General features: G+C 41.8%; 1 protein-coding gene across 4 annotated transcripts in view; it reads left to right on the top strand.

The window, feature by feature from the left end:
- Positions 1–897: 897 nt before the first annotated feature.
- The window catches only part of LOC125433039 (ubiquinol-cytochrome-c reductase complex assembly factor 1), a 52,702-nt gene continuing 27,386 nt past the window's right edge, over positions 898–26,213 (top strand). Inside the window, exons 1-6 of one of the 4 annotated variants that reach the window (XM_048497332.1) lie at positions 898–994; positions 8,971–9,072; positions 10,584–10,688; positions 12,932–13,039; positions 14,752–14,824; positions 16,580–16,637. In XM_048497332.1, the coding sequence (XP_048353289.1) occupies positions 971–994; positions 8,971–9,072; positions 10,584–10,688; positions 12,932–13,039; positions 14,752–14,824; positions 16,580–16,637 (470 nt within the window). In that variant the 5' untranslated portion in view covers positions 898–970. Of the gene's footprint in view, positions 995–1,438; positions 1,475–3,850; positions 3,871–8,967; positions 9,073–10,583; positions 10,689–12,931; positions 13,040–14,751; positions 14,825–16,579; positions 16,638–26,213 lie in introns of those variants that run through there. The other 3 variants (XM_048497331.1, XM_048497330.1, XM_048497333.1) reach the window with 3 other exon arrangements.

Below are 26,213 nucleotides of genomic sequence, written 5' to 3'. Positions count from 1 at the left end.
CATCATTCGTGGCATGCAATGACCCTTCAAGGTTTCAGCTGTTTTCAGACTCGCGCTCATGTTCAGATCTCTGCAATCCAAACTTCTATTGTGTTGTTGGATGTCCCTTTCATGTTGATTTAAATTGTCTCACATTGTAATCTGCCTTGAGTCCTAGTGAGAAAGGCAGTGTGTAAATTATGTAAATAAATATTAAATGAATATAGACAAATACAGTAGAGAAACTGGAGTTTTCTTTCATGTAACGTACAAGGCAGCCTCTTTTTCAAGTTAGCATTTTAGGAAGGATCGAGAAAGACTGTGTAGCTGTTAGTGAACCATCAAGTCTAACAGAAGCTCAATGCATAGGCATTTCATTGTTGACGTTTTTTTACCAAGTGTGGTGATACACAGAGGACAGGGCTTCAACTGTTCAGCAGGCTGCTGACAGAAGCACAGGACCAGAAAGCTGTGGCTTCCTAACCAGAGCTAAAAAACCCTTTTAGAACCGTACCCTCTACAGTCAGATTTGAGGCAGTTGATTGCCACTACAGTCTGATACCTTCCCTAGCCTCATTGACTAAAATAGGACCTACTTCTAAGTTGACCTGTTTGGTGGTGATGGGAGGGCGGGATGCCCTGCACGTACAGGTACTGAGCACATCATGGCTCCTCACCCTTCTTTTGCCTCCTTCCAGCCTCCATGAAAAGAGTTGCGCATCAATGTCCAAAGGGCAGCAGTGCTTTTCTGCGTCTGTGCATTAAAGCTGCCTCACAATTATCCTCTCTAGTCCGCGCACAAAGCTAAAGAAAAACAAAGCCAAGCCGGCCCTATTAGGCAACACCCCAACGAAGACACAATCTGTCGTTTCCACCAATCGGGCACAGACAGCATCTAAGCGAGGTCTCCATCTCCAAAGTTCCAACAGCGAATGAAAGAACGGAAGTGCTTTGATGTTCCGCGGAAGCGGAAGCGCGCCCCTGGAGGACTATGGCGGCGCTGGTGAGAGTGGTGGTGAGTGGCGTGAGTGGTCCGTGTTGTATGAGCTTGTTGCTGGTGGGGTGGCTGTTGCTGCTTTCGCGGGTGAGGGGCAGGCAGATGAACCGTGGAGAGCCGCGCTTGAGCTTCGCCGTTAAGGTCTTGCTCCAGTGAAGGGAAGACCAAAACTGGCAGAGGGGGACCTGATACAGTCTGAGGAAGTGCTCATTGAGCAGCGGCCAAGGACACATGGGGCGTTCAAGGACACGTGGGCATTCTGGGGTGGGGGTAGACTGTGCTGACGTGAAAAAAGGCTCCACAGTTTCTCTGACCTCTGACTCACGAAAGCGTGCGGTGGAACAGGAGATGCCCCTCCTTTATCTTGAGGTTGTGAACTAACGCGGCATTATCGCCAATTTCAGATGGGTAGCTGTGTTATTATAGCCTTTTCAGAAAATATGTTCCTGGTTCTGTGATTGCATGTGCAGAACAAACATGCTACATGTGATCTTCCTGGTAGGTTTTTTTTTTTCTAAAAGAGGCAACATGTGGATTTTCTGCTTTGGTACATGTGTACCAGACACCTATGGTTGGTAACTTTCATGTGGCACCTGGAGTTCTCCTGAAATAACTGATTTCCAGATTACAAAGTTTAGCTTCCCCAGTGAAAATGGCTGCTTTGGAGGTAGATGATAAATTAGGTGATTAGGTGAGTGGGCTAAGAAATGGCAAATGCAGTTCAATGTAGCAAAATGCAAAGTGATGCACATAGGGGCAAAAAATCCAAACTTCACATACACGCTACAGGGGTCAGTGCTATCAGTCACAGACCAGGAAAGGGATTTGGGCGTCTTAATTGATAGTTCCATGGGAATGGCAACTCAATGTATGGCAGCTGTGAAAAAGGCAAACTCTATGCTGGGGATAATCAGGAAAGGAATTGATAATAAAACTGCAAAGTTTGTCATGCTCTATATATAAAGCTGTGGAAGCGACCACAATTTGGAGTACTGTGTGTTCAGTTCTGGTCACCACATCTCAAAAAGGGAAGGGTTGAAGTGATAGAAAAAGTGCAGAGAAGGGCAACGAGGATGATTGAGGGACTGGAGCACCTTCCCTTAAGGAGGAAAGGCCGTGCCGCGTTTGGGACTCCTTAGTTTGGAGAGGAGACGCCTTGGAGGGGATAAGGATTGAAGTCTATAAAATTATGCATGGGGTAGAAAATGTTGACAGAGAGGAATTTTTCTCTCTTTCTCACAATACTAGAACCAGGGGGCATTCATTGAAAATGCTGGGGGGAAGAATTAGAACTAATAAAAGGAAACACTTCTTCACGCAACGTGTGATTGGTGTTTGGAATATGCTGCCACAGGAGGTGGTGATGGCCACTAACCTGGATAGCTTTAAAAGGGGCTTGGACAGATTTATGGAGGAGAAGTCAATTTATGGCTACCAATCTTGATCCTCTTTGATCTGAGATTGCAAATGCCTTAACAGTCCAGGTGCTCGGGAGCAACAGCCGCAGAAGGCCATTGCTTTCACATCCTACATGTGAACTCCCAAAGGCACCTGGTGGGCCACTGCAAGTAGCAGAGAGCTGGACTAGATGGACTCTGGTCTGATCCAGCTGGCTTGTTCTTATGTTCTTAGATTTTGTGGCATTATACCCTCCTTGCCTAAATCTTGCCCTCCCCCTCGCCCCCCGTCCAGATTTCCAGGAATTTTCCAATCTGAAGCTCACAACCTCATGAGACACCAGATTACTCAGGGGAGTGATATGCTTGTCCTGAATTTGGAACATATTTATTTAATTTATATGAATGTTACCCTTTCCAGAAGAAATAATGGTTGCCCATGTTGGAAGGATTGTCTAGATTATTCAATCAAGAATATCAATTTCTCCTGAGCAAAGCTCTTGCTCTCCAATATTCTTTGGGATTATGCCTCAGAAATCTAGCCCTGCTATATACCTGGAACATCTTGTTAAGTACAATTGCAGATGGGTCATGACTAGAGCAAGGTGTAACTCTTTTCCATCAGTACATCTTCAAGGTCGCTTCTCTAATATCCCACAAAATGAGCGTTGCTGTCGTTTTTGTCCTAATACAATTGATTCACTTTCTCATATTCTGCTTCACTGTTCAAAATACAACACCATCAGAACTGATTTGAGAACTGTTTTACCAACAGGATTTATACTCCTTTCTGATAAGATAAAAATGGCTAAGCTTCTAAATAACTCTAATGCTGAAATCTCTGAAGTTGTTGCTACATTTTTACTCTGTGTACTGCAAGTTGTGCAATAATGATCTTTTTATTGTATTTGGAATTCATGGCACACTCAGGTTTTATGCCTAATAAAGGTTTTGGATTTGGTGTTTGTCCTGTACATGAAGTCAAGCAGTAATGACTGAACAGAACTTCTGTTTTAGCAAAATTAAACCAGAGTCCCATGGCACTTCAAAGACTAACAATATTTTTACCAGCGCAGTCAGATCTCACTTCATCAGGTGCATTCCCTCAATGTGTCTGTTCTAGGTTTATGGTAAAGGCTCAGGGCTTGAAATGTCAGCGCTACACCCCTTATGAAGTCTTCCTGCTGTTCTGTTCACAGATGTGTGAGAGTCAGCAGTGGCTACTGGGGTTGGGTATATTTTGCTACGTGAATGCATCTGATAAAGTGAAAGTATATGTTGCAGTAAATTTTGTTAGTCTTTAAAGTGCCACTGGACTCTTGTTTAATTTTTCCAATTCAGTTCTGTGATGCTTCATCAAGCCCAAAAGGAAACAATGCAAGAGGAAGCAACCAATAACACACCTGAGAGTGTTGCAAAAGCTCTTGAAAGCATCATGCAGCCCTCTCAACTCAAGGACCTAAGAAGGAAAGTTGTTACATTATATCTAATGCTAAAGTATGTTTTTTTAAAAGTTATAACAAGGTATTAAGTCAAAACTGACATGTCAGTGTGTCCTTTACGTACAAAGATTGTTACACTTTTCAGCTTACATTACTCTCCCTAGCATTTTGTGCCTAGTCCTTCGGTTCTGTAGTTCTTAAACTAAAAGAAGGTCATATTATGTCTGCTCATTTAAACAGTATGCTCATAGGCAGTATAGTCTGCAAAGGCTTAAGGGGATATGTAACCCATCTCATTGAACCCCCTTTCAAAAGGCAATTTCTTCTACACGTTAAGCCAGGTTAGTTTGTGTAATGTGTAATCACATAATTATATGATATAAGAGTGTGTAAGATCTGCTGTGACAAAAAATGCCTAGAGGCAAAGAATAATTTATTAAAAACAGGGTCACCTGGAGCCAATTATCATTTCCGTACTTTTAGTTATATCAGTCAGGTGCAGAATGTTCCATTTACATCTTTCCTAGCAAAGTAACTGATGACTGTAGGTCTTTTCACATTGGGCTCCTTGTCTTGTGTAGCCTTGTTATTGGAGCTTAGTCTTCATTCCCAGTGACATGAGATCTTTTATTTTGGCTTAAGCTTTACAGGATTCTTACAAGTAGTGCTAATGAATCCCTAAAGGTATTTTGGGGCATATGCTGTTTTCTCTATTTTTTATTACCATGCCACATTTCTCACAATTCTTGCTGTAATATATCTTTCTTATTTCTGATATGTTACAACTGAAATCTCTCTGTATTGCTTATCCAAAGAGTTGGCCCTCATACATGACCAGACTGTCACAGGATGAGCTTTGTTATCATGGGTTAGTTTGGCCATCTGTAACATCCTGCCGAAGTAGTAAGGAGGATTTCAGATGCAGGTTTATAGTAGAATGTGTGGTAAAATAGCTGACTGTATGGCAGAGGTCTTCAAACTATGGCCCTCCAGATGTTCATGGACTACAATTCCCATCAGCCCTGCCACTTGGCCATGCTGGCAGGGGCTGATGGGAATTGTAGTCCATGAACATCTGGAGGGCCATAGTTTGAAGACCCCTGCTGTATGGGCTCAGTATGAGAACCAGCATGGTGTAATGGTTAAGGTGTTGAACTAGGACATTGGAAACTCAGGTTTGAATCCCCACTAGTGCCATTGAAGTTTGATGCGTGACCTTGAGCTAGTATTTGGATCCCCAAGGAATATCAGGATCATGACACAGAGGCAGGCATCAGCAAACCGTCTCCAAAGTTCTCTTGCCTTGAAAACCCTATGGAGTTGCCATAAGTCAACTGTGACTTGGTAGCAACAAAAAAAGTAGGCTTAATATGTAAAAAATATTTATGGGAGAATTAGTGGCAGCCTTTTGAGAACATAAGAACGAGCCTTCTGGATCAGACCAGAGACTATCTAGTCCAGCACTCTGCTACTCGCAATGTGCCTTTTGGAGCTCACATGCAGGGTGTGAAAGCAATGGCCTGCTGCTGCTCCCAAGCACCTGGTCTGCTAAGGCATTTGCAATCTCAGATCAAGGAGGATCAAGATTGGTAGCTACAGATCAGTGATAGCGAACCTTTTCGAGACCGAGTGCCCAAATTGCAACCCAAAACCCACTTATTTATCTCAAAGTGCCAACATGGCAATTTAACGTGAATACTGAGGTTTTAGTTTAGAAAAAACGGTTGGCTCCAAGGCATGCGTTACTCAGGAGTAAGCTTGGTGGTAGTCAGTGGCTTTGCTTTGAAGCAACCGTGCAACTCTTCCGTTAACGGGTGAATCACGACCCTAGGAGAGGTTTTACTCAGAAGCAGAGTCCCATTGCCAGCAACCGACCTTTCTCCCAGGTAAAGGATCGCGCTTTAGTTCTTCACGTGAAAATCATTGGGGTTTAGCAACGCTTAACAGGGTTACCTATACTGCTTCCCCAAAACTAGGTCTTAGGTTTAATGCTAATAATCGAGCCCAGTGGCCCAGGCCAGCCTTTATGTGTGTTGGGGGGGGGGGGGGCGACTCTGTTTCCGTGTGCCCACAGAGAGGGCTCTGAGTGTCACCTCTGGCACCGGATTAGGTTCAAGGTTTTCGTATTATCATTCAAAGACCTAAACAGTCTGGGTTAATCATATCTGCAGGGCCACCTCTTTCAGTACAACCCCTGGAGAGTGTTACATTCAACTGAAAGCAACCCTCTAGTGATCCCTGGCTGTAGAAGCATCCAACTGTCATCAGCCAGAGCCACAGCTTTTTCAGCTCTGTCCCTGACCTGTTGGAACTCTCTTTCAACAGAGACTTGTGCCCTGCGGGATCTGACTCAGTTCCACAGGACCTGTAAGATGGAAATGTTCCAACAGGCCTGTGGTTGAGCCAGGGACGTAGGTATAGATTTTTTAGGGGGGGGGGGTTCGGGGGTGGGGCCATACCCCCACCCGCCCCTGGGGATGTGGCCACACCTCCACAAGCCCCGCCCCCGGCCTCAGTGTTTATAAAAACAGCTCTCCGAGGCCAGGGACAGAAGACTCCCCTGCCCCCCCACCAACTGGGGTCCCAGCCGGCACCCCCTTCTCCCCTCCCCTCTGGGCAGAGGTGTAGCTAGGGAAAATGGAGCCCGGTGAAAAATCTGAGTTTTGCTGCACTCACCCCCCCATGGGCGGCTGCTGTGATGCTGGAATCCACCCCAAAGCATCACTTTCAATGGTGTTTAAACTAGAGATCCCAAACTCAAGAGGGAAGACATTCCAAAAGTAAGGTGCAACCACAAAGCCCTGTCTCCAGCCACTATTTGCTTCACCTCTAAAGGAAGGGGGGGGGGTATAAAATAAAGCTTTTGAGAGGCAAATTTTAACTGGGAGGAGACAATCCATCGGATATCTTGGTATTAAGCCACTTAGAACTTTAAAATAAGAACCACTTTGAATTGTGCCTAGAAATAGATCGGTAATCAGTGCAAATCTTTTGGCACAGAAGAGATATGAGCCCTGTCCAAGGACATAGGTAAGGGTTTTTTTTCCCCGGTTCAACTCCGCTATTACATGTCCGAAGTTCTCCCCCCCCCCCCCTTTGTGGTTTTTTTGTATTTTTAGTGTTTTTCAGTTTTTGGCCTGCAGGGGGTGCAGTTTTTAGGCTAGCAGCACCAAAATTTCAGGATTCTACCCCACCCTGAAACAGCATCACTTTCAATGTTTAAACTGGGAACCTCAGATTCTCTCTTTAAGTCCATGCCAAAGGAGGGGGAATTTAAAAGGAAAATCTGGGGAATCTGGGGAAATTTGGGGGGTGCCTGCTGTCAGGGGTGAAATTGTTAAGCTAGCAGCACCAAACTTTCAGGGTATCTTTAGGAGACTCTCCTAATGATACCACCCAGGTTTGGTGAAGTTTGGTTCAGGGGGTCCAAAGTTATGGACTCTCGAAGGTGTAGCCCCCATCTTCTATTAGCTCCCATTGGAAACAATGGGGGATGGGTCACCCACTTTGAAAGTCCATAACTTTGGACCCCCTGAACCAAACTCCACAAAGCCTGGGTGGTGTCAGTAAGAGACTCCCCTGATGATATCTCCCAGATTTGGTGAAGTTTGATCCATGGGGTCCAAAGTTATTGACCCTCAAACTTGTAGCCCCATCTTCTATTAGCTCACATTGGAAACAATGGGGGATAGGGGCACCTCTTTTGGGATTCCATAACTTTGGACCCCCTGAACCAAACCTCACCAACCCTGGGTAGAATCATCAGGAGAGTCTCCCAAACAACTCCCTAACCCTAAAAACTGCGTCCCCTACAGGACAAAAACAAAAAAACATTAAAAATACCAAAAAAACCCACAAACGGGGGCGGAGCTTCAGACATGCAATAGGGAGGGGTTGAACCCGAGAAACCGCCCCCTTACCTACGTCCTTGGTTGAGGCAGCAATGGTTACACCATTGCTGGCCTCCTTACCCTTCTTATTTGTCTTTACTTATGGGATGCTTATAGTTGGTTTTGTTTTAGTTTTAGGAGCAGCAGTGGCGTAGGAGGTTAAGAGCTCAGATACCTAATCTGGAGAAACGGGGTTTGATTCCCAGCTCTGCCGCTTGAGCTGTGGAGGCTTATCTGGGGAATTCAGATTGGCCTGTACACTCCCACACACACCAGCTGGGTGACCTTGGGTTAGTCGCAGTTCTTCTGAGCTCTCTCAGCCCCACCTACCTCACAGGGTGTTTGTTGTGAGGGGGAAGGGCGAGGAGATTGTAAGACACTTTGAGGCCGTTTCCGCACGGAGGCGGAAGGGGTCGAGTCAGCGCAATCCACGCCGACCCGACCCCTCTGGGACCGTTCGCATGGATGGTCCCAGAATCGGCCGAGACGATGGTGCAGAGCTGCGCCATCGTCAGAGCGACTTACCGGTCCTGCGGCCCTCCGGCACGTCGCCGAGGCCAGGGGACATGCCCCTACTCCTCTTGTACCACCGGCTTCCAGGGTCGCAGGGCAAAGGGGGCGTGTCCCCAGACCTCGGCCATGCGCCGGAGGGCCACAGGACAGGTGAGTCGCCCGGTCGGGGGGGGGGAGGGAAGGTGCCTGGAAGCTGCTGCCGTTCGCACGGCAGTGGCTCCAAGCCGCCGTTTCCCAACAACCTTGCTTGCCAAGCGAGGTTGGGAAACGGCGGCTTCGCGCCAGTCGAGCGGCGCGAGGGTGGCACGGCTGCAAAGTAGCTGCGCCCCCTGTTCGAATGGCTCCCTGGGGACGGCGTTTTTGCCGTCCCCGGGCCACCATAAACCGCCCGTACGGAAAGGGCCTGAGTCTTCTGCAGGAGAGAAAGGGGGGATATAAATCCAAACTCTTCTTCTTCTTCTTCTTCTTCTTCTAGTTAATTCGTTTTGCTTTTTTTAATGTCATTCCCTCTTTGGTTGATCATTATGGGAATTTTGAGTGTCTGAAATAACTGGAGCACCAATGGTGTTTTAATCAAGGGGATTTTTAATTAATTCATGTATTTTAACTGATTGTGTGTTTCTGGGTTGTTAGCCACCCTGAGCCTGACTTCATTTGGGAAAGGGCAGGATGTAAATCTAAATAAATAAAGTTATTACTATTAATGTGCGTTTTCCTTTTATTGCTGATCAGTGACTTTTTCCTCCTAGAAGCACCGAGCTGGAGAACTTCAATGGATTTCATTATGCAGTGGACTGCTACAATCAACAATATCTCAAGCGCAGCGGGGCAGGATGCTTCATGGCACTCTCCAGGTAAGGGGCTTTGTTTAATTAGCAGTTTGGACTCAAAGTGGTTTGTGATATTGTACTCCACTTCTCCGTTTTACCCTGGCAACAACAACCCTGTGAATTGTTACACTGTTACGCTGTGAAAGTGATTAGCCCATGACCACCCAGCCGGCTGTGGATCCAAACTTTAGTCTTTCAAATGCTAATCTGACACTCTTAATAGCTATTATCATGCTTACCCTGGCCTAAACCAATTTATTATTTATTTACTTCATTTATTCCTCACATTTCTCTTTAAAGTGACTTACATTGTCACAGAGTGGGAGTTTGAACCAGGGTTTCCCCCAGGTGGTAGTCCGACATTAACCACTACACTTCACTGGCTCTCTTAGCTCGACAAGCCAGCCACTACTTGAAACGCATCCTGGTGTTCAAGAGGATGCTCTGACCTTTCCTCCATCAGACTATTCTGATCTTTTTCATGCTCTTCGGAGCTTTCATTTTCCAAATTCATTCTTTCATCCCACTATTCCTGGTGAAAGGCCCTTTTAAGTGTGTAACCTGCTACCCGAACCAGAATGAAAATTTTCTCAGTTCTGACCTTATAGTCATATGTTCTTGTTTGGGGGAATACTGAAAGAAGTGTATGGCAAGCTTCCCATGGATTGTGTGTTTTCTCATTTCAGGAAGCTAAACAGTTTGTGCCAAGTGTAATTTGTCTCATTACAGTCTTTATATTTATTCATAGTTGAACACGATATACATTTTGCTGAATGTTGTTCCTTTCGTAGTAGTTAAACGTTGGGTATATGACTATAGGAAAGAAAACATTCTCTTCTTGCCTGCTGCTCTCCTTGGTGATCTTATGTGTTTGCTAATCAGAAAAAAAAAATGGCAGAGCAGAATCTGTTGCCAGAATGATAACCAGCGGGATAGAAGTATAACTACTCATCACTTCCTTAAGCCCACAGGTGCCTCAAGGATCTTGGACAACCTGATTTAAAAAGAGTCAGCATGCATATTTATTGGACATATGAGTATAACATCAAGATAGGTTTTTAAGTTATTGATGTGTCTCATCCTCTGACAGCAGATACTATCAATATTCTGAAATGTGGCAGCTAAGTTCTTTGCTGTGTTAATTTACAGAGTACTTAAGATTTACTGGAGCAAATTGCAAGGGGCAGAACAATTCAAAGAGAAGTACGAGGAGCATCATTTGAAAATAAATGGTCTACTTCCTACTTTGTTTTTATACAGAAAGGAAGGGAGTTTGATAGTGATAATTTGTATTAAGAGAAGGTCTTAGTATGGAGGAGTTTAGAATAACCTTGACTCTTTCTGTATTTTTTTAACATTTCTTGCTCAACAAGATAGTCAGGTTAGTTGCAGGATAACAGACTAAAACTGGTCATGTGCTCTCATGAGGATCTTGCAGGTGTCTTTCATCAGAGCTTATTCAGAATAGCACTGGCATGCAATTTTTTAAATTAACAGTGTGATCTAACATTTTTTTTGTACTGCTATTTTATCAGAGACACAAGAACGGCCGATCACAACTAACCAAAGTTTGCTGTGGGTTAATGCACACCATTGGTGCAGCAGAACAGCCAAACAGGACATTTCATCACACAAAAAAGGTCAGAGAAAAGTGGTGTGTGAGTTGTACATTTGTTTGGTCCCACTGAGTGAGGGCTGTGTGGTGGTTGGCATTTGACATTTTTGAGGTCATTAACAGGTTTCAAGAAGGGTATTAAATACAAAGTCTTCACTTGTGTGTGCAGAGAAACATTAAATCCTAGAACAACCTGAAAAGCTCATGCTTGTTGAAACTGGTAAATATTTTAAAAGTTCAGACAGGTTCATGGAAGGTCATCCGTAGCCCTTAAGCAACAGTGTTAAGGGATGCCATGGCACTTGCTGGTTAGTCTTGGAATCTGAATGTTGTGAGCTAAAAGAAAAGAAAAAAACACCAATGTTTTGCTTTTTATATTGTGACGTTTGATGTTGAATACTGTCAAAACCAGGGTGCGCAGATTGTGTCTGAGTCCAATTCTACAGCTCATTTCAGCTCAGACCTCATTGAAATGCCTTTCTTACATGCAAGGTAATTGTTTTGGCACTTGTAGACTTAATATTTTAAGTACAATTTTGCCATTCCTTTTTCCTGTTTGCCTCTCTGTAGTTAAAACTACTGTACAACATATGGTCCCTTTCTTCGTGCCCTATTTATTTATTGTCTCTTGCGTAAATTTCCCAACACTCATTGATTGTGGCAGTTTTCCTCCTCTTTATGGGAGCATCTGAGGCCCATGAAACTTTATCAAAAAGTGTGTTCCTGTGCAACTAACTCAATATGGCTTCTCCAAGTAGGCCTATAAAATAGTTATGAGAAGAGCCCTCTCAACAGTCCACAAATATTGAAGTACATTTTAGCATTAAGGTGTAAGGCTTATATCCATGTGCTACCTCTCCAGGTTGCTCAAGTCTGCTCCACAACTGTATTAAAACCAGCCAAGAGGATAGAACGGGTTAACAAAAACAAGTCAAAACAAATCAGTAAAGCAAAATAACATAAAATAACTAAAAAACAACCAATAAAAACCAGCCAGGACCAGCAAATGAAACAATCAGCCATCTAAAATGATAACACAGTCCCCAGGTTAGGAGCAGATCACTAGACACTTAAAAAAGATGGACAGTTAGAAGTCTGAAAAAGATTTGGCTCAGCACCTAAAGGAAAATAATGCAGGTGCCAGGAAAGCCTCAAAAGGGGAGGGCATTCCAAATACAAGGTGCCATCATTAAAAAAAGGCCTGTCACTACCCACTTTACCTCTGCAAGCAGGGTCACATTAGATGGTCTATCAGTCGGAGCATGTGAAGGTGCCCCTAAAGAGCTATGCAAGACAAGCTATTTGGGGAGATTGCCTAACTACACAATGAAAATTAGATAATGCCAATTAGACTGTCTCCCCCTGACATATAGGTATTAAGAGCTATCTGTTAATTTGTCTAAATTTTTACATTAAATGTAGCGTTTGTTATTTTGTATTCCTTTATTTCGAAATGTGGCAACCTGATATTGAATTTCCCCCAGTACACTTTGTTGGGGCCAATACGTTCATGTAATAGACTACCAGCTACCAATATGTTCATCTAATAGAGTGAATGCAAAGGGGAAAGCTATTTTGCATGGGTTATTTTTCCCCCCAGCTATGATACTGCTATGGAAAATCTGAAGGAGGTCAAACAACCCTGTGTTTTTCCATCAGCTTAATGTCAAGATTTGTAGTCAACATATGTTTTTAATTATAGCACTCGAGGGCTTAGTTTATGCATTACTTTTTTGAAGTGGGAAGCATACATGTCTTTATCACAGAGGCTCATGCATGCATATAAACACATATGTGGCAAATGTGTATTCGCTGTTCCACGCTGACCCAGATCAGATAAAACTTGCCCAAGTCTTTTCATATACAAAGTAGAGAAATGAGACTTCACCTGCCTATCAGTTATGCTTGTCCATTCTCCAAGACCATGACAGCCTACATATATGTATAACATTTGAATATGATATACATGCATAAAATCCAGTATGCTTACGCCAAACCACATGGTTGATTACATTTTGGCGTGTGGATTGAGGTGTTCAGACCTACACATATCAGATATTATGTTTCTCACATGCTGTTCAAACACTGTGACTGAGCACTGAAGTCTCACCATGCAGGCATGCCTACAAGATGGTCCTTGATGTGCGTAGAGAGAAAACTGGAAGTGGCCCTTGGAGGTGAATGCAGTTTTGACTACAGTAACTTATTACCAATAAACTGTATCATGTGCATCCTGAGATACCTGCAACCTCTTTGTTTTCTTTATAGCTTCCTGCAACCAAAGATTCTGTTCAGACTGCTGAAGAGAAAGTGGGTGCTTTCACAAAAATGATAGAAGCACTGGGTTTCACAGGACCACTAAAATATAACAAATGGGTAAGCAGGTCTTACAAGTAACTAATTGCTCTAAGGCAGGATAGATCATTGAAATCAGTTGTTAAATTTTCTGTAGTTCATTTTGTATTGGACCCATCAATCTCATCAGTGGAGTCTTATGATAAGGTTGGCTTTTAAAATGCTCTGTGGCATCTATGCCTCCCATCAACTCATTAGAAATGTTGGCAGAGGACTGGCAAGGTCAGGAGATCATTATCAGTCCATCGTGTGTTCATTCATTCATCCAAGTTCTTGAAGGAGCATGAACCAAATGTTCATTCTCAAATGCCTGGGACTCTGTGTTGTCTTCTGTGCATTTAATGATACCACATTGCAAGTAAGTGAGATGAATGTGTAACTTTTCTAAAATAAGTGCTTTGTGTCCATTAATATCACTTTTGTGAGCCCTTTTGGTTCTTTCTCTTGCTGCTTCTTTACCCTGCATATTCCCAAAACAGAAACAGAAGAATACAATCAGATGAGTTGCCTGCTTTTTCTTTTTCTTTACATAATTCAGATGATTGAACAATACTTTTTCCTTTGGGAGGCTCATTAAAATGCTGTTTGGAAACTGATTTGTGGATCTGTGCACATTACCTGAGAAATTGACTTGAACTTCTTGGAAAGAAGGTGGAAGAGGAATCAGAGTATTAGAAGAAGCATGAATAACATAATATTTACTGCTCAGGAAATTGTTAGAACAAATAATAAACCTGCAAGTTGTTATTTCCTGGAGCAAAAGGGGATTGTAGCCAGTAGCTAGAGCAGGTTTGAGAATATATTTTGCCAGTTCTACTAAATATTTTCCTTAATAGGCTGTTTAGCTGAATAATAAACAGGATCCAGTAACAACCATGGAGATGTTTAAAATTCTATATAATAAGGATCTGGAAGACTTGGATTCTAGACACGAATAAAAAATATTTACATGATCCTGATCAGATGTGCAGATGGTATGTAATGTCTGTAAATGTTTGGTATTATTCAGGGTGTTCCTAAGCTGAATTTAGATGTAGCAAAGAAATTGGATCAGATCCAAAAACTCCTTTCTGCTAAGGAAGAACCTTATAGTGCAGTCCTAAGCAGAGTTACATCTTTCTAAGTCTGTTGAAGTCAGTAAATTTAAAAGGATGTAACTCCATTTAGGATTGCATTGTTGGGGGAAGAGAATCTTTTGAATCCAACCCAATGCCAACTGAAATTAACTGCTTTTTGGAAGCACAGGAAGTTGGTCAAAAGTTTGGAAATAACCGCTGTTTTAATTGTATTTATGATAATTGTATTTATGATGATTTTATGTCTGATGTTTTTATGTTGTACACCGCCCAGAGCCCTTCAGGGATAGGGCGGTATATCAAACAAACAAACAAACAAATAAATAAATAAAAGGTGGGATACTGGCTGAACAATTAACTGTCAAAAGAGTGACTGTCTCTTGCCTAAGCTATATATTTTAATATTGTGGTGGATTTTGAGTAGAATGTTTTATATATACAACCACCTGAGGATTTCAAAAGGCACATCAAAGCTCATCTGCATCACTACTTTCACAAATGATTTTGAGATGACTGTTGTTTAGTCAGAGATCCTTGCATACCTGACACATATAATTTTAATCACCGAAGGTTATAGCTTGCTTGTATGGTTAATGAAAGAATAGTAGCAGTATATATGCTTAATAAGTGTTCCAAGTAATTATTTTTCTTTTCCAGAAAATTAAAATAGCAGCACTGCGCATGTACACATGCTGTGTGGAGAGAACAGATTATGAGGAGTTCTTTAACAGTAAGTTTTTCCCCTCCTCCTGACCTCATCTATTCTTCTCTCTGAGATTATGATTGAGCAAGCTTAATTAAACCTTGTTCTGGTCTTCATAAGCATGTATATTTAAACCCAGACTACAAAATTTGAACTGTCTCCCAAAAGAAATGGTGAAACTGAAACAAAATTACATCAACACATTGTTTACTGAAAAGAAGGAAAAACAGATCAATCCTGTGTGATCAATATCTCCTTAAAATACCAATGAACATAAACAAACTTGCCGTTTTTACTGTTTAAAAATAATCCAGGCATCAATTTCCCATCCTTCTATCTAGCTAGTCTTGCATGCTCAATTTATTTTTCAACTTTTCTATGATGCATGAAGCATTCAGGCACGTAATGGATCCTTAATACTTAATATGACTCTGCAGTTAGCAGTGAGATAACTGAGTTCTCTTAAGCTTATACTGCAGTCAAAAAATAGTCTGGTGAATAATGAATAACTGAGAAGATGATCAGGAATCTTTAATAGTAGCAGGTGTATGAAAAGAAGTGTAGGATGGAGTTTAGAGTGCAATCCTGAAGAGAATTACTCCAGTCTAAGCCCAATGAAATGAATGGACTAATAACACAATATGAGAAGTTTTTGTCTTGAAAAAGCCTCCAGGATGCTTATTGTATAACACGTAACACATAATGTAGACAACTGAGTTGGCCGGGGGTGGGGGGGGGTGGGGGAAGGCAGAGAACCCCCCCCCATATCTTAATTAGTAACATATTTTTATTTGAAGGGGTTTAGTTTATTGATCTTTCTACTACTATTAAAGCATTTGAATCATGATGTTAACATTTTATTTTGTGCGTGTTATATTTTTAAAACATTGATTTCTATTCAAATCAGCGGTCTTTGGTTGTTTGAGTACTAGTTAAAATGTTTACTATGCAGTTCTAATTGCGGCTTCTGCTGCTGTAGTGGCAGAGGTAGCTTGTACTAGAACAGCTAAAAGTGGCACTCTGTTCAGACAAGCTGGTCTGAGCTGCTGGTGTCCAGCTGGTCCCATGCTGGATGGCAGCCTCCAGGTAACACCTGGGGGATCCACTGTAATTACAACTCATCTCCAGACAACAGAGATCAGTTCCCCTGGAGAAAATGGAGGCTGTGGAGAGTGGGATCTGTGATATTGTATCTCACTGTTCTCCACAGGCTTCATTCCCAAATCTCAAAGGGTTTTCTAACCTGGATGTGACAACCCTACCCACCCCCCTCCCCTGCTACAGGTTAGAGAGCTATTTTGGTGTTGGGAAGCTCCAAATTAGAAGTACCATCTACTATTTTACTGTTATTTTACTAAGAACGTAGTAAATTTATTCCCTCTCTCAAAATCTGAAAGCCACATGACCATTTATTTTTGGGCTTTTGATTCACCTTTAGCCAGCTGTCTTGGCCTAATACTTAACATCAGTAGCCAGGATTAATATTCAGTGTTTTGCTTGTATATGGGAGCATTTCCGCTTCTTCTTCCAGCAACAGGCATCCTTATCCCCTGAAAAAAATCCACCCAAGATCAGTAGGACCTTTGCCTAAGTAGGACCTAACCAGAGGCTACTCCCAGAAATAGCAATAGCACTTTCCCCTCAATAAGTGCATGAACTCTTTCTGCTTGCACACTGGAAGGAGTGGGAATGGGGAGAGGTTATGTGCAAACCATTTAATTTGCATTTTTTTTAAAAAATGAATCAAGTAATGTAACAAATCCTTACAATTTTTTTTTAAAGAATTTCAGATGCCTGACACTTTGAATTCGTGGTTTTTAATAGCACAACTTCATGTCTGGTAAGTGAAAAAGTATTTAAAATTTGTATTTTCTGCAAGGTGCAGGGTTTGCATACCTTTAAAATCTGTGTTTGCTGCATGTTGCAAGCCTTCCTTGTGAAAGAGGAGACTGTCCCTGCTGGTGACAAAATACTGGATTTAATAATTCTGACTTGTAACCAACTTTTTTGTAAAAAAAAAAAAGGGGGGGGGGCAAAAAAGCCTAATATTTGTAGTGGTTTTTAAAGCTTAGTAGTGGAAAATCTACTGCTAGGAGTATCTTTTAAAAGCCTCATTCAGCTTGGATGGAAAGGTCTCTTATTTGGCTGTTTTAGGAAAAGCTCACATTTACGTAAAAGTGGTTTGAATTGTGAGAATTTGTGGTGACTTTACTCGCTGGTTGTCAGATGCCTTTAACAAATGATATCATTGACATTGACATTTGCACCTCTAAAATGTACCTACAGATTAAGTGAACACCGGATTGGTTGCATGTAAAATATTTAACACCTTGGAAAGTGAGTTTTCCTTTCATTTATTAAATAACTAGCCAAGAAAAATAATTAGGAAAAATCTACTTTTCATCTGAAGCTACTTGTTTGAAAAGGTCAAAATGATATAAAAGTGATGCAGAAGGAAGTAGATTATTTTTCCAGTTGCCTCTCTGAAAGCTAAATAGCCCTGAATTTAAGCCTGCCAATATAACTTGCATAGACGTTTGATACTAAATGTATTGCTGGAGAAAAAAGAACTACTGGATCCAGCTGGTTGTTTTTTTTCCTATATCATTGTCCAGTCTTTCCACAAGCTCTGACATATAACATGAACTTCATTTTGGTCATGCATCTCATTAGCTTGCAGGTGAATAGTTACTCAAAAGTCATTTCAAAGATGAACTACACTGCAGGTGTCTAATAAGAGCATTTAGTAAAAACTTTTTATCAGAATAGATTATTATATGGAAGAAACTGCTGTGAATGCTTTAGTTGAAAAGTTTCCTGCTTTTATCAGTTTACAGCATTAGGAAGGAATAAATCCCACTGTGAATAATGGGGCTTGATCTCAGGTAAGTGTTCATAGGATTGCACAAATGCTTTCCTCTCACCTGTTCAGCAAGATTACTAGTGCTGTTGGCCAATAAAAGAATTCCCCACTGAAACATGTGATTTGTTTAGCTAAAGTTGCCCAGAGCCAGAATCTAAATGGAAATGCCTTTAATATTTTTTAAAACTATATTTACTTACAACTTCATTATAAAAAGTGTTCATTAATATTATCTTTTTCATAGCTTTGTAAATAAATGTGTGCATTCCTGTTGATTAATTTCTGTCCCCGCAATTTACTAAACAAAATCTTTTACTGACTTTTAAAAAATGCCGGCTGCAGTAATGCTAATCTTCATCACAGAGATCCCTCCCCTCCACCCCACCCCACCCCACAGTGAGTGATCTGATTGCTTCCTCTGTCTTATAACTTCCTTGCAGGTGCATCACTGAATGATGATCCTTAATAGCTGCTGTTAAAACCAGTAGGATCACTCACAGCTAGCCCTGCAGGTAGTTACTGCAGCATCACAAGGCAGCAAAACTAATTGCTGTAGTTGTATCTTTCAAAAATCTTGAACACTTTCCAAATAACTCTGGCATCCTTTCAGCTAATTACAGACTTCAAGGAGATTGTTCTTCAGTCATTCTAGCAATTACTTCTGTGTTCTCTTCATTTCCGCTCTGGCTGTGCCTAAAGCTGGAGCAACCGACTGGAGGCTGCCTCAGTGCCAAATCAGTATTGTAGTGCAACTTCTAGAGCTTCACCTCTTCCACATACACAAAGCAAAGGAACAGACCGCTGTGGTTGTTCATTGGAGAGTCTTAAATTCTCTGCTAAAAAGCCCAGGAAAGTATTACTTTACCCAGCATTGTCACTGTAACCATCGTAGCTTGGATCCAGATCACCATTTCCACATATGCAAGGACCTAGCTCTGCCTACAGAACATGATTTTCCTGCCTTCCCCCTCTCACCGTATGTGGCAGCCTGAAATGACCCTCCAAATACTATTTCTGTTTGGGCTGTAGACGGAAGAAAGCAGGTCAATTCCTTGTGTCCATGGGAATGTTAGCCTGGATCTGACCCATAATCTTGAGAAGTAGCTGAGTAGGTTTTTGCTTCAGCAGGCAAGTGTGGCTTTTTGTTTTAGATGCAAACTTTGCAGTCTTTGCTTTAAGTCAATCCTGGAACATGGGAACTAAGGAGTGTGACTTTCCACCTTTGAAAGCTCCACAGTTGGTAAGAGTTTGGTGGGAAATCATGTGAACTTCTTGTTCATGAAGTCTGACCTGGCAAACACCAAATAGGGCTGTTAGAGTATGAACATTTATAGGATGAACAGTGCCATTTTTTGCAGAATTGAAATGGAATAATTCTGCAAAAAAATGTTTTGATCATGCTTATACATTGATTTTTAACTGGAGTAATTCTGAATAGGACTGCCCTGAAAGCCACAGCTTTATGCTACATGTGAACCAACTTCTGTGTGTGTGTGTGAAGTGCTGTCAAGTCACTGTTGACTTATGGTAACTCCATAGGGTTTTCAAGGCTGGAGACTAACAGAGCTGGTTTGCCAGTGCCTTGGAGGTCTCCCATCCAAATTCTAACCAGGGCAGACTTTTAGCTTCTGAGATCTGGTAAGTTTGGGTAGCCTATCCCTACCTCACATTAATGCAGATTTGTACGGTTGCCAGGTGTTTGTTACACACCACAAAAAGGTAAACAATGCTGTTTTTCACATACCATATAATGTCTTCTGGTGCTCGTAGATGTACATACCAATATTTAGCTAAAACATTGGCATGGATCAGACTTTCACAGCTTGTAGGGCTGCTGTGAGAGGGAGCAAACAAAACTGCCTTCCCTCTCCTTTTCTATCAGCAATGCTTTCACGATCTTAAAGAAATCCACGTGAGCAAGAATGTACCTGCCAACAGTCCTCCAGCAGCATTACTTTTTTTATGTCATGGATTTCGCATCCGAGCATCAACTTTTCAGAAGAGAGCTAATGAGAGAAGGGGAAAGTCCAGGAAAGAACTGCCTATTGTATTCATATTTATTTATTTAGTTAGTTAATTCATTTATGTGTATGCATGAAGTGCCATTAAGTTGCAACTGTGGGACTTTCAGGGCAAGTGAGAAGCAGAGGTGGTTTGCCTTTGCTTTCCTCTGTAGAGTCTTCCTTGGTGGGCACCCATCCAAGTACCAACTCTGCTTAGTTCCCAGAATCTGATGAGGTCAGGCTATGACAGTGGTGGCGAACCTATGGTGGCGAACCTATGGCGCTCCAGATATTCATGGACTACAATTCCCAGCAGCCCCTGGCAAAGGCTGGCCATACTGGCAGAGGCTGATGGGAATTGTAGTCCATGAACATCTGGAGTGCCATAGGTTCGCCACCACTGGGCTATGACATGCTACTTTCCTTTCCCTATTTCATTTATGCCCCACTTTTTCCTAACAGGGACCCAAAAAGGTTTACAGTGTTCTCTCCTCCATTTTTTTCTCAGAACAACTGTGTTTTGTGACTGATCCAATGTCACTCAGCAAGCTTCTGTGGCAGGGTGGGAATCCTGGTTGTCCTAGTCTGATACTGTAACCACTACCTTGTGATGGCCATAATATTTCAAATGTAAACTGCTCAGTTGTGTAGAAGTTTTGAATACATTTTCTCCCTCTAATTTATGCCTCCAAGCTTCCTATTGCAACATTTGCATTTTTCAGATCATTCTGTGCACGTTTTTAAAAGACGCAGCTTTGCTGTATTAACAATCTAGCAGCTCCAGGTGCAATTTTTGAAGGGCCCTGGGTTCATTGCCCCATCCCACCATGAGGATCCTGAGCACACCTCTCTTTCTGCTCCAACCACATACCTCCCCCACCTTCCTGTGCATCCTTACCCTGCCTTCTCAAAACCCCTTCCTTAGCCACTTGCATATTCTTTCCTCAGTGGCACTGAGAGGTCTGCGCAGCTGGGAGCTGTGCTGTTGTGCCCATCACCATCCACAGACCCTTCCATAGCAGTGCTAGACAGCTGAGTGATCTAGGAGCACAGGAGGTGGAATGCTGGCAAGTAAGCTGATGAGGGAAGGTCATACAGGCATGTGGTAGAGGAGATGTGTGGATGAAGCATGGTGGCAAAGGGCCCTTCTAGAAGCCCTGGGCCCTAGCAGATGCTCCACTTTAAGCTGTGCTGATGCCAGCCCTGCTGGTGGTGGTTATTGTTATTTTGATTTATTTCCTGCCCTATACAATAGCCTCAGGGCAGGTTACAATAAAAAGGTAAGAGAGGTCAATTGCTCAGTGAGAGGACCACAATACTTTCTATTTGTTACTTGTGCCTAGTTCTCAGTGTATTGAACACTTGTGATAAAATCTAGTTCTCAGTGTATTAACTCATGATAAATTTAAACAAATAAGTCCAAGTCTAATGGTTGCCAAGTGAAATATGAATTGCAAGGGAAAGGAGGGCAGCAATTAAACGTTAATGCAATATAATTTGAAAGCACCGTGCCTTCACAACAAGCATGATGGCAAATAGAGATGAAGTGTAATATCGAAGGCTTTCACGGCCGGAGGATCCTCTGAAGATGCCAGCCACAGATGCAGGCGAAACGTCAGAAGAGAATGCTGCTAGAACACAGCCATACAGCCCGGAAACCACACAGCACCCAAGTGTAATAGTTTACGTCAGAGGAACAGTTAGGGGAAAGGACCAAATAGAGTATAGGACAGTGATGGTGAACATTTTTGAGACCGAGTGCCCAAATTGCAACCCAAAACCCACTTATTTATCACAAAGTGCCAACAGGGCAATTTAACCTGAATACTGAGGTTTTAGTTTAGAAAAAACGGTTGGCTCTGAGGCATGCGTTACTCGGGAGGAAGCTTGGTGGTAGTCGGTGGCTTTGCTTTGAAGCAACTGTGCAACTCTTCCAACGGGTGAATCACGACCCTAGGAGGGTTTACTCAGAAGCAAGGCCCATTGCCAGCAACCGAGCTTACTCCCAGGTAAAGGATCGTGCTTCAGGTCTTCGCATGATAATCAGTGGGGTTTAGCAGCGCTTAACAGGGTTACCTACACTGCTTCCCCAAAACTAGGTCTTAGGTTTAATGCTAATAATCGAGCCCAGTGGCCCAGGCCAGCCTAGTTGTGTGGGGGGGTGACTCTGCACATGCCCACAGAGAGGGCTGTGAGTGCCACCTCTGGCACCCATGCCATAGGTTCGCCACCACTGGTATAGGATCTGGTACACATACAAAATGAGAAATGAAATTGAAACTGTTATGTGATATGGAGGAAACTACATTTGGGGGTAGACTAGAATGTGAAGAGATATGGGAAGGAGCAGTAAAAGTAGTTTGTAACCAATAGAAGTTAGCATAAAAATATGATCAATGTAATGAACAAAGATAATAATATGAAAAGTAGACTAAAAGGGAGAGATTGTGTTCTAAATGGGAGAGGAAAAGGACTGTAAAATGAAGGATATTGGCAACCAACTAGGTCAAGAGAGAGCTCTTGGGAGCTCAAAGCCAGTCCCTGATGCCATGAAGGAGAATTTAGCACAGTTTTGGCTCCTCTGCCTCTACATCTGCTCTGACAAATTTCCAGAGTAAGGGAGGCCATTGTCACATAAATGGGAATAGTCCATCTATTCAGGTATGCAGTTGAATCTCAGGATTTAAGAAGGCAGCAGAGTGGATGCTTCTGCACTACACAGATTGCACCCATCAATGCAATTATTTTGCTTGCGTAGACACCTTTCTGAATCCTGGGTTGTCTCTGTTAATAACAGTTGTGGCTTGGTTAGCGTGCGTGTGTGTGTGTGTGTGTGTGTGAAATGCTGTTCAATCTCTTCCAAGTTATGGGGCCCTAAAGTTCCTCTAAAACATCCTATAGTTAACAGCCTTGCTCAGGTCTTGCAAACCATGACTTCCTTTATGGAGTCAATCCATCTCACATTTGGTCTTCCTCTTTTTCTGCTTCCTTCAACTTTTCCTAGCTTTATTGTCTTTTCCAGCGAGTCTTGTCTTCTTATAATATGACCAAAGTCATAGGGAGAGTTAAGACTTGATTTGTTCTAGAACTCACTAATTTGTCTTTTTAGCAGTTCACAGCATCCATAAAACTCTCCTTCAACGCCACATTTTGAACTCATCAATTTTGTTCATGTCAGCTTTCTTCATTTTTCAACTTTCACACCCATATATAATAATGGGGAATACCATAGCATGAATTAAAGTGCATAGAGATTTTAAATGTTAGTCAATTGCTATAAGCATATTTTATAAGGGGAAATTGAATAGGAAAGGGTTCCAGAGAGAATAGTCCAAATTTCATAGAATTAAAGGAATGAGGTATATTACACCTGACAAACGTGTAAAAAATTCATTGTTACATGCCAAGAATCCATTGGGGAGAGAATAAGTTTTAAAAGTGAATGCTCAGTTTGGAAATAAAGTTAAAGAAGCAAAGGTGTTATTACTAAATGAAAAAAAATACTGTAATTAACACACTTGCAAAAGATGATGCAATATTAAAATTACCTTCATTTAAGCGGGTAAGGCAGCAATGAAAAATATACCTATAAAACAGCCCAATAAAGTAGGAAAGAAATGTGAAATTAATGTGAAATTGTAGATATTAGCAGGGAACTCAGAATTGACTGGCATAAAAATAAATATGCTTTGTTTGAATCAAAAAGTAATCCCTGCAGTAAACTGATTGGTAAACATTAAAAATGATGGCAAACAAACAAGTTGCATAAATATTTCTTTTGCAAACTTGGAAAAGGTGCTTGTTTATAACAATAATGAAGTAAATAGAATCGACCTGCTGTTGAAATGGTTTCTGAAATGCTATTAAGAAGGTCCTTTTCTTACTTAAAAAAAATCAGATCTCTTAAGCAAGACTTCCTTCAAATCAAAGATAGCCTCATAGGTGAATAACTGAATCTATTACAAAGTAGAGCCTCATGGTGAACAATAAAAGGTTTTGCAGCTGTGTTGATCTAATTAGAAAGCTTATAGTCTAAGAAAATGTATGTCATTTTAATCTCAAATGGCAGTTCTTGTAACAAGGTACCTAAAAAAAAATAAACTTCAGAATTCCATGACCTCACTCAGAGTGCTGCTGAACTGTTCTCTGACAGCACTTATGCATACAAATACCCAGTGTCCTTTCAGGCATTGGACTAAGCGTAATATGAAAAAATAATTGATTTTCACTACATGCTTATGGTCCTTGGTGCTTTTTGATCCTACTGTGTGATGGTATTCAGTGCCATCAGTAGTACTTAGCATGTAACAAGTTTCCCAGGAGCACACAATCCTTTTAAGTTCTGTTGAATGATTTTTTTCTTCAGAAAAATGGATGGGAATGGACCAAAGCAATATTTGTAGTATCTGTCAATATCAGCTACCACTTGAAGACCTAACCATTGTTCTAAGTGCCTTACAGGGAACTAAGAGGGACTGTGACAAGATTTGTGGATGATATTACCGGTAGTATTAGGATTCCTTTGGGAAGAATACAAAACCAAGGCTATGATTAAATCTATCAGATGCTAATCTCTTAGAGATCATCTTTATTATATGGTCAACAGACCTTTTGGTAATACAGTCATTAAAACAAATTACAGTACTTGTACATGTTTGGTTAACAGTACTTTCAGCATCCAAGATCTAGTGTCAATGGCTATATTTTTAAAAATACATACCTTTGCCACAGCAAGAAAAAGAGCACCTAACTGTTCTCCTGAAAGGCCTGATACTTTGGCCAAGAATGGAGCAATTCTTTATATCCCACTTTCCCCCCTAGTCAGGACCCAAAAGAACATCACGTTGTTTGCTCCTCTTCAGCTGTATCCTCAGAGAGACTGAGATAGGCCCAAGATCACTTGGTTTCTTTTGCAGAATGGGGATTCAAACCCAGTTGCTCAGGTCCTAGTGTCCAACACTTCTAACTGCTGCACCTCACTGGTCTACTTCAGCTCTGATTCCTTTACAGTAATTACAAAATAACAACATGAGCCAAGGTCTCTGTCACCCTCGAACCACATAGGCACAGTTGGGCATTTGAAGGGTTTATAATGTCCCTTGAGGATTTTTGATGGCAAAACATTACAACATGCTGTTGTAAAACCTCTCCTTGATTTTGATACACTTAATATTCTTAAATCGTTTGTACAAGTTCTGGGAACTTTACATCTAAGATTAAAGGTGAATGATGTCTACATGCCAGTGTAGTCCATGCACTAATACCTGGGCCTTCTCCAGACTGTAGAACTGCAATGCTGGGAGAGAAAATCCAGCACCATTAATTTCTAGAATTCCATTTGATCCTATATACATCTCTCAGCACAAAGAAGCATAACTAGAGGATGAATCTCTGGCAAATTGCCAAAGAATTATGGTTCTGACCTTTGCAATAACTACTGATGAGCATCATTCTGTTTTGAGAATCATAACTGCTACTGTTAGAGATTTAGAGAAATCGAATAGCTCTAAGGAATTAACAGCTCAATCCAGAGGTGTCAGATAGGTGGAGATGGCGCTACTTTAAAAATTCTACCTGAATCTCCCCCATAGGGGAGAATAGAGATACCCCCATGAAAATCATGGCAGATCTCCACTGGCAAACCCGCTGGCATATGGGGGCCGAGAGGGCTCTGGAAGCCAACTAAGGTCAGCCCTTTTTCCAGGATACCGGTGTAGCTCTGGCCAGCACGGGTGTGCCAGCAGGGAGCTGGGTGCTGCTACTGGCTGTCCCAGAGTTCTGCTGCAGCTGAGCACTGTTGGGTTTCCCCCTCTGCTGGCGTAAGTGCCCCTGAGAGGAAAATCCACTAGTGTAAGCCAGCACTGCCTACGTAAGGGAATCCACCACCACCACCACCACCCTGGACTGCACTGCCTGTCTTTATCTTCTGAATGTTTAGATTACATTCATAAAGCACTACAATAAACTGCTAATATACTGGTTCCTGTAAGAAATCTGAGTAGACCACAGAAATCTACTCAAGTGGACTACCCATTCAATGAATTACAAACCTGTCAAAGTAAATTTATCAAATTTTTATCTTCCAAGGTGAAAAGGAGATAACTTGGATGCTGAATGGTTATCTTCTAACAATACCATTGTGTAAAATAGATTAAATTGAAATTGATACGCTCAGCCATGTGCAAATCTAGTCCTAGTCCTAAACATTTGAAAATGTACAAAATGTCTTAGGGATAGTTCACTGAGAAAAGTGGCAGAAGAAGTGCATGTCCCTAGTAGATCTCCCCCAACCCTAACTTCTTGCAGTCTGTTGCTATAAACTATGATACCAAAAGGGAGGCAAGTGAGAAGAAAAACGATTAAATAATGAAGCACAGCAGTGGAAGGAGAGGGCAGAATTTAGCTTCTTTCACCCTGCTCTTTTTTGTTAGTGATAACATTTATCATGCATAGCCAAAGGCTATTCAATGAATCATAAAGAGCATCAAATGTAAATCATAAATAACATTAACATAACCAGATCTGAAAGTACCTGTCATGTTAAAACATT

This window comes from Sphaerodactylus townsendi, linkage group LG05 (genome assembly GCF_021028975.2).
Source record: "Sphaerodactylus townsendi isolate TG3544 linkage group LG05, MPM_Stown_v2.3, whole genome shotgun sequence".
Taxonomy (NCBI): domain Eukaryota; kingdom Metazoa; phylum Chordata; class Lepidosauria; order Squamata; family Sphaerodactylidae; genus Sphaerodactylus; species Sphaerodactylus townsendi.
The sequence above is the reverse complement of the archived record's forward strand: the minus strand, read 5'-3'. Positions and strand labels throughout refer to the sequence as shown.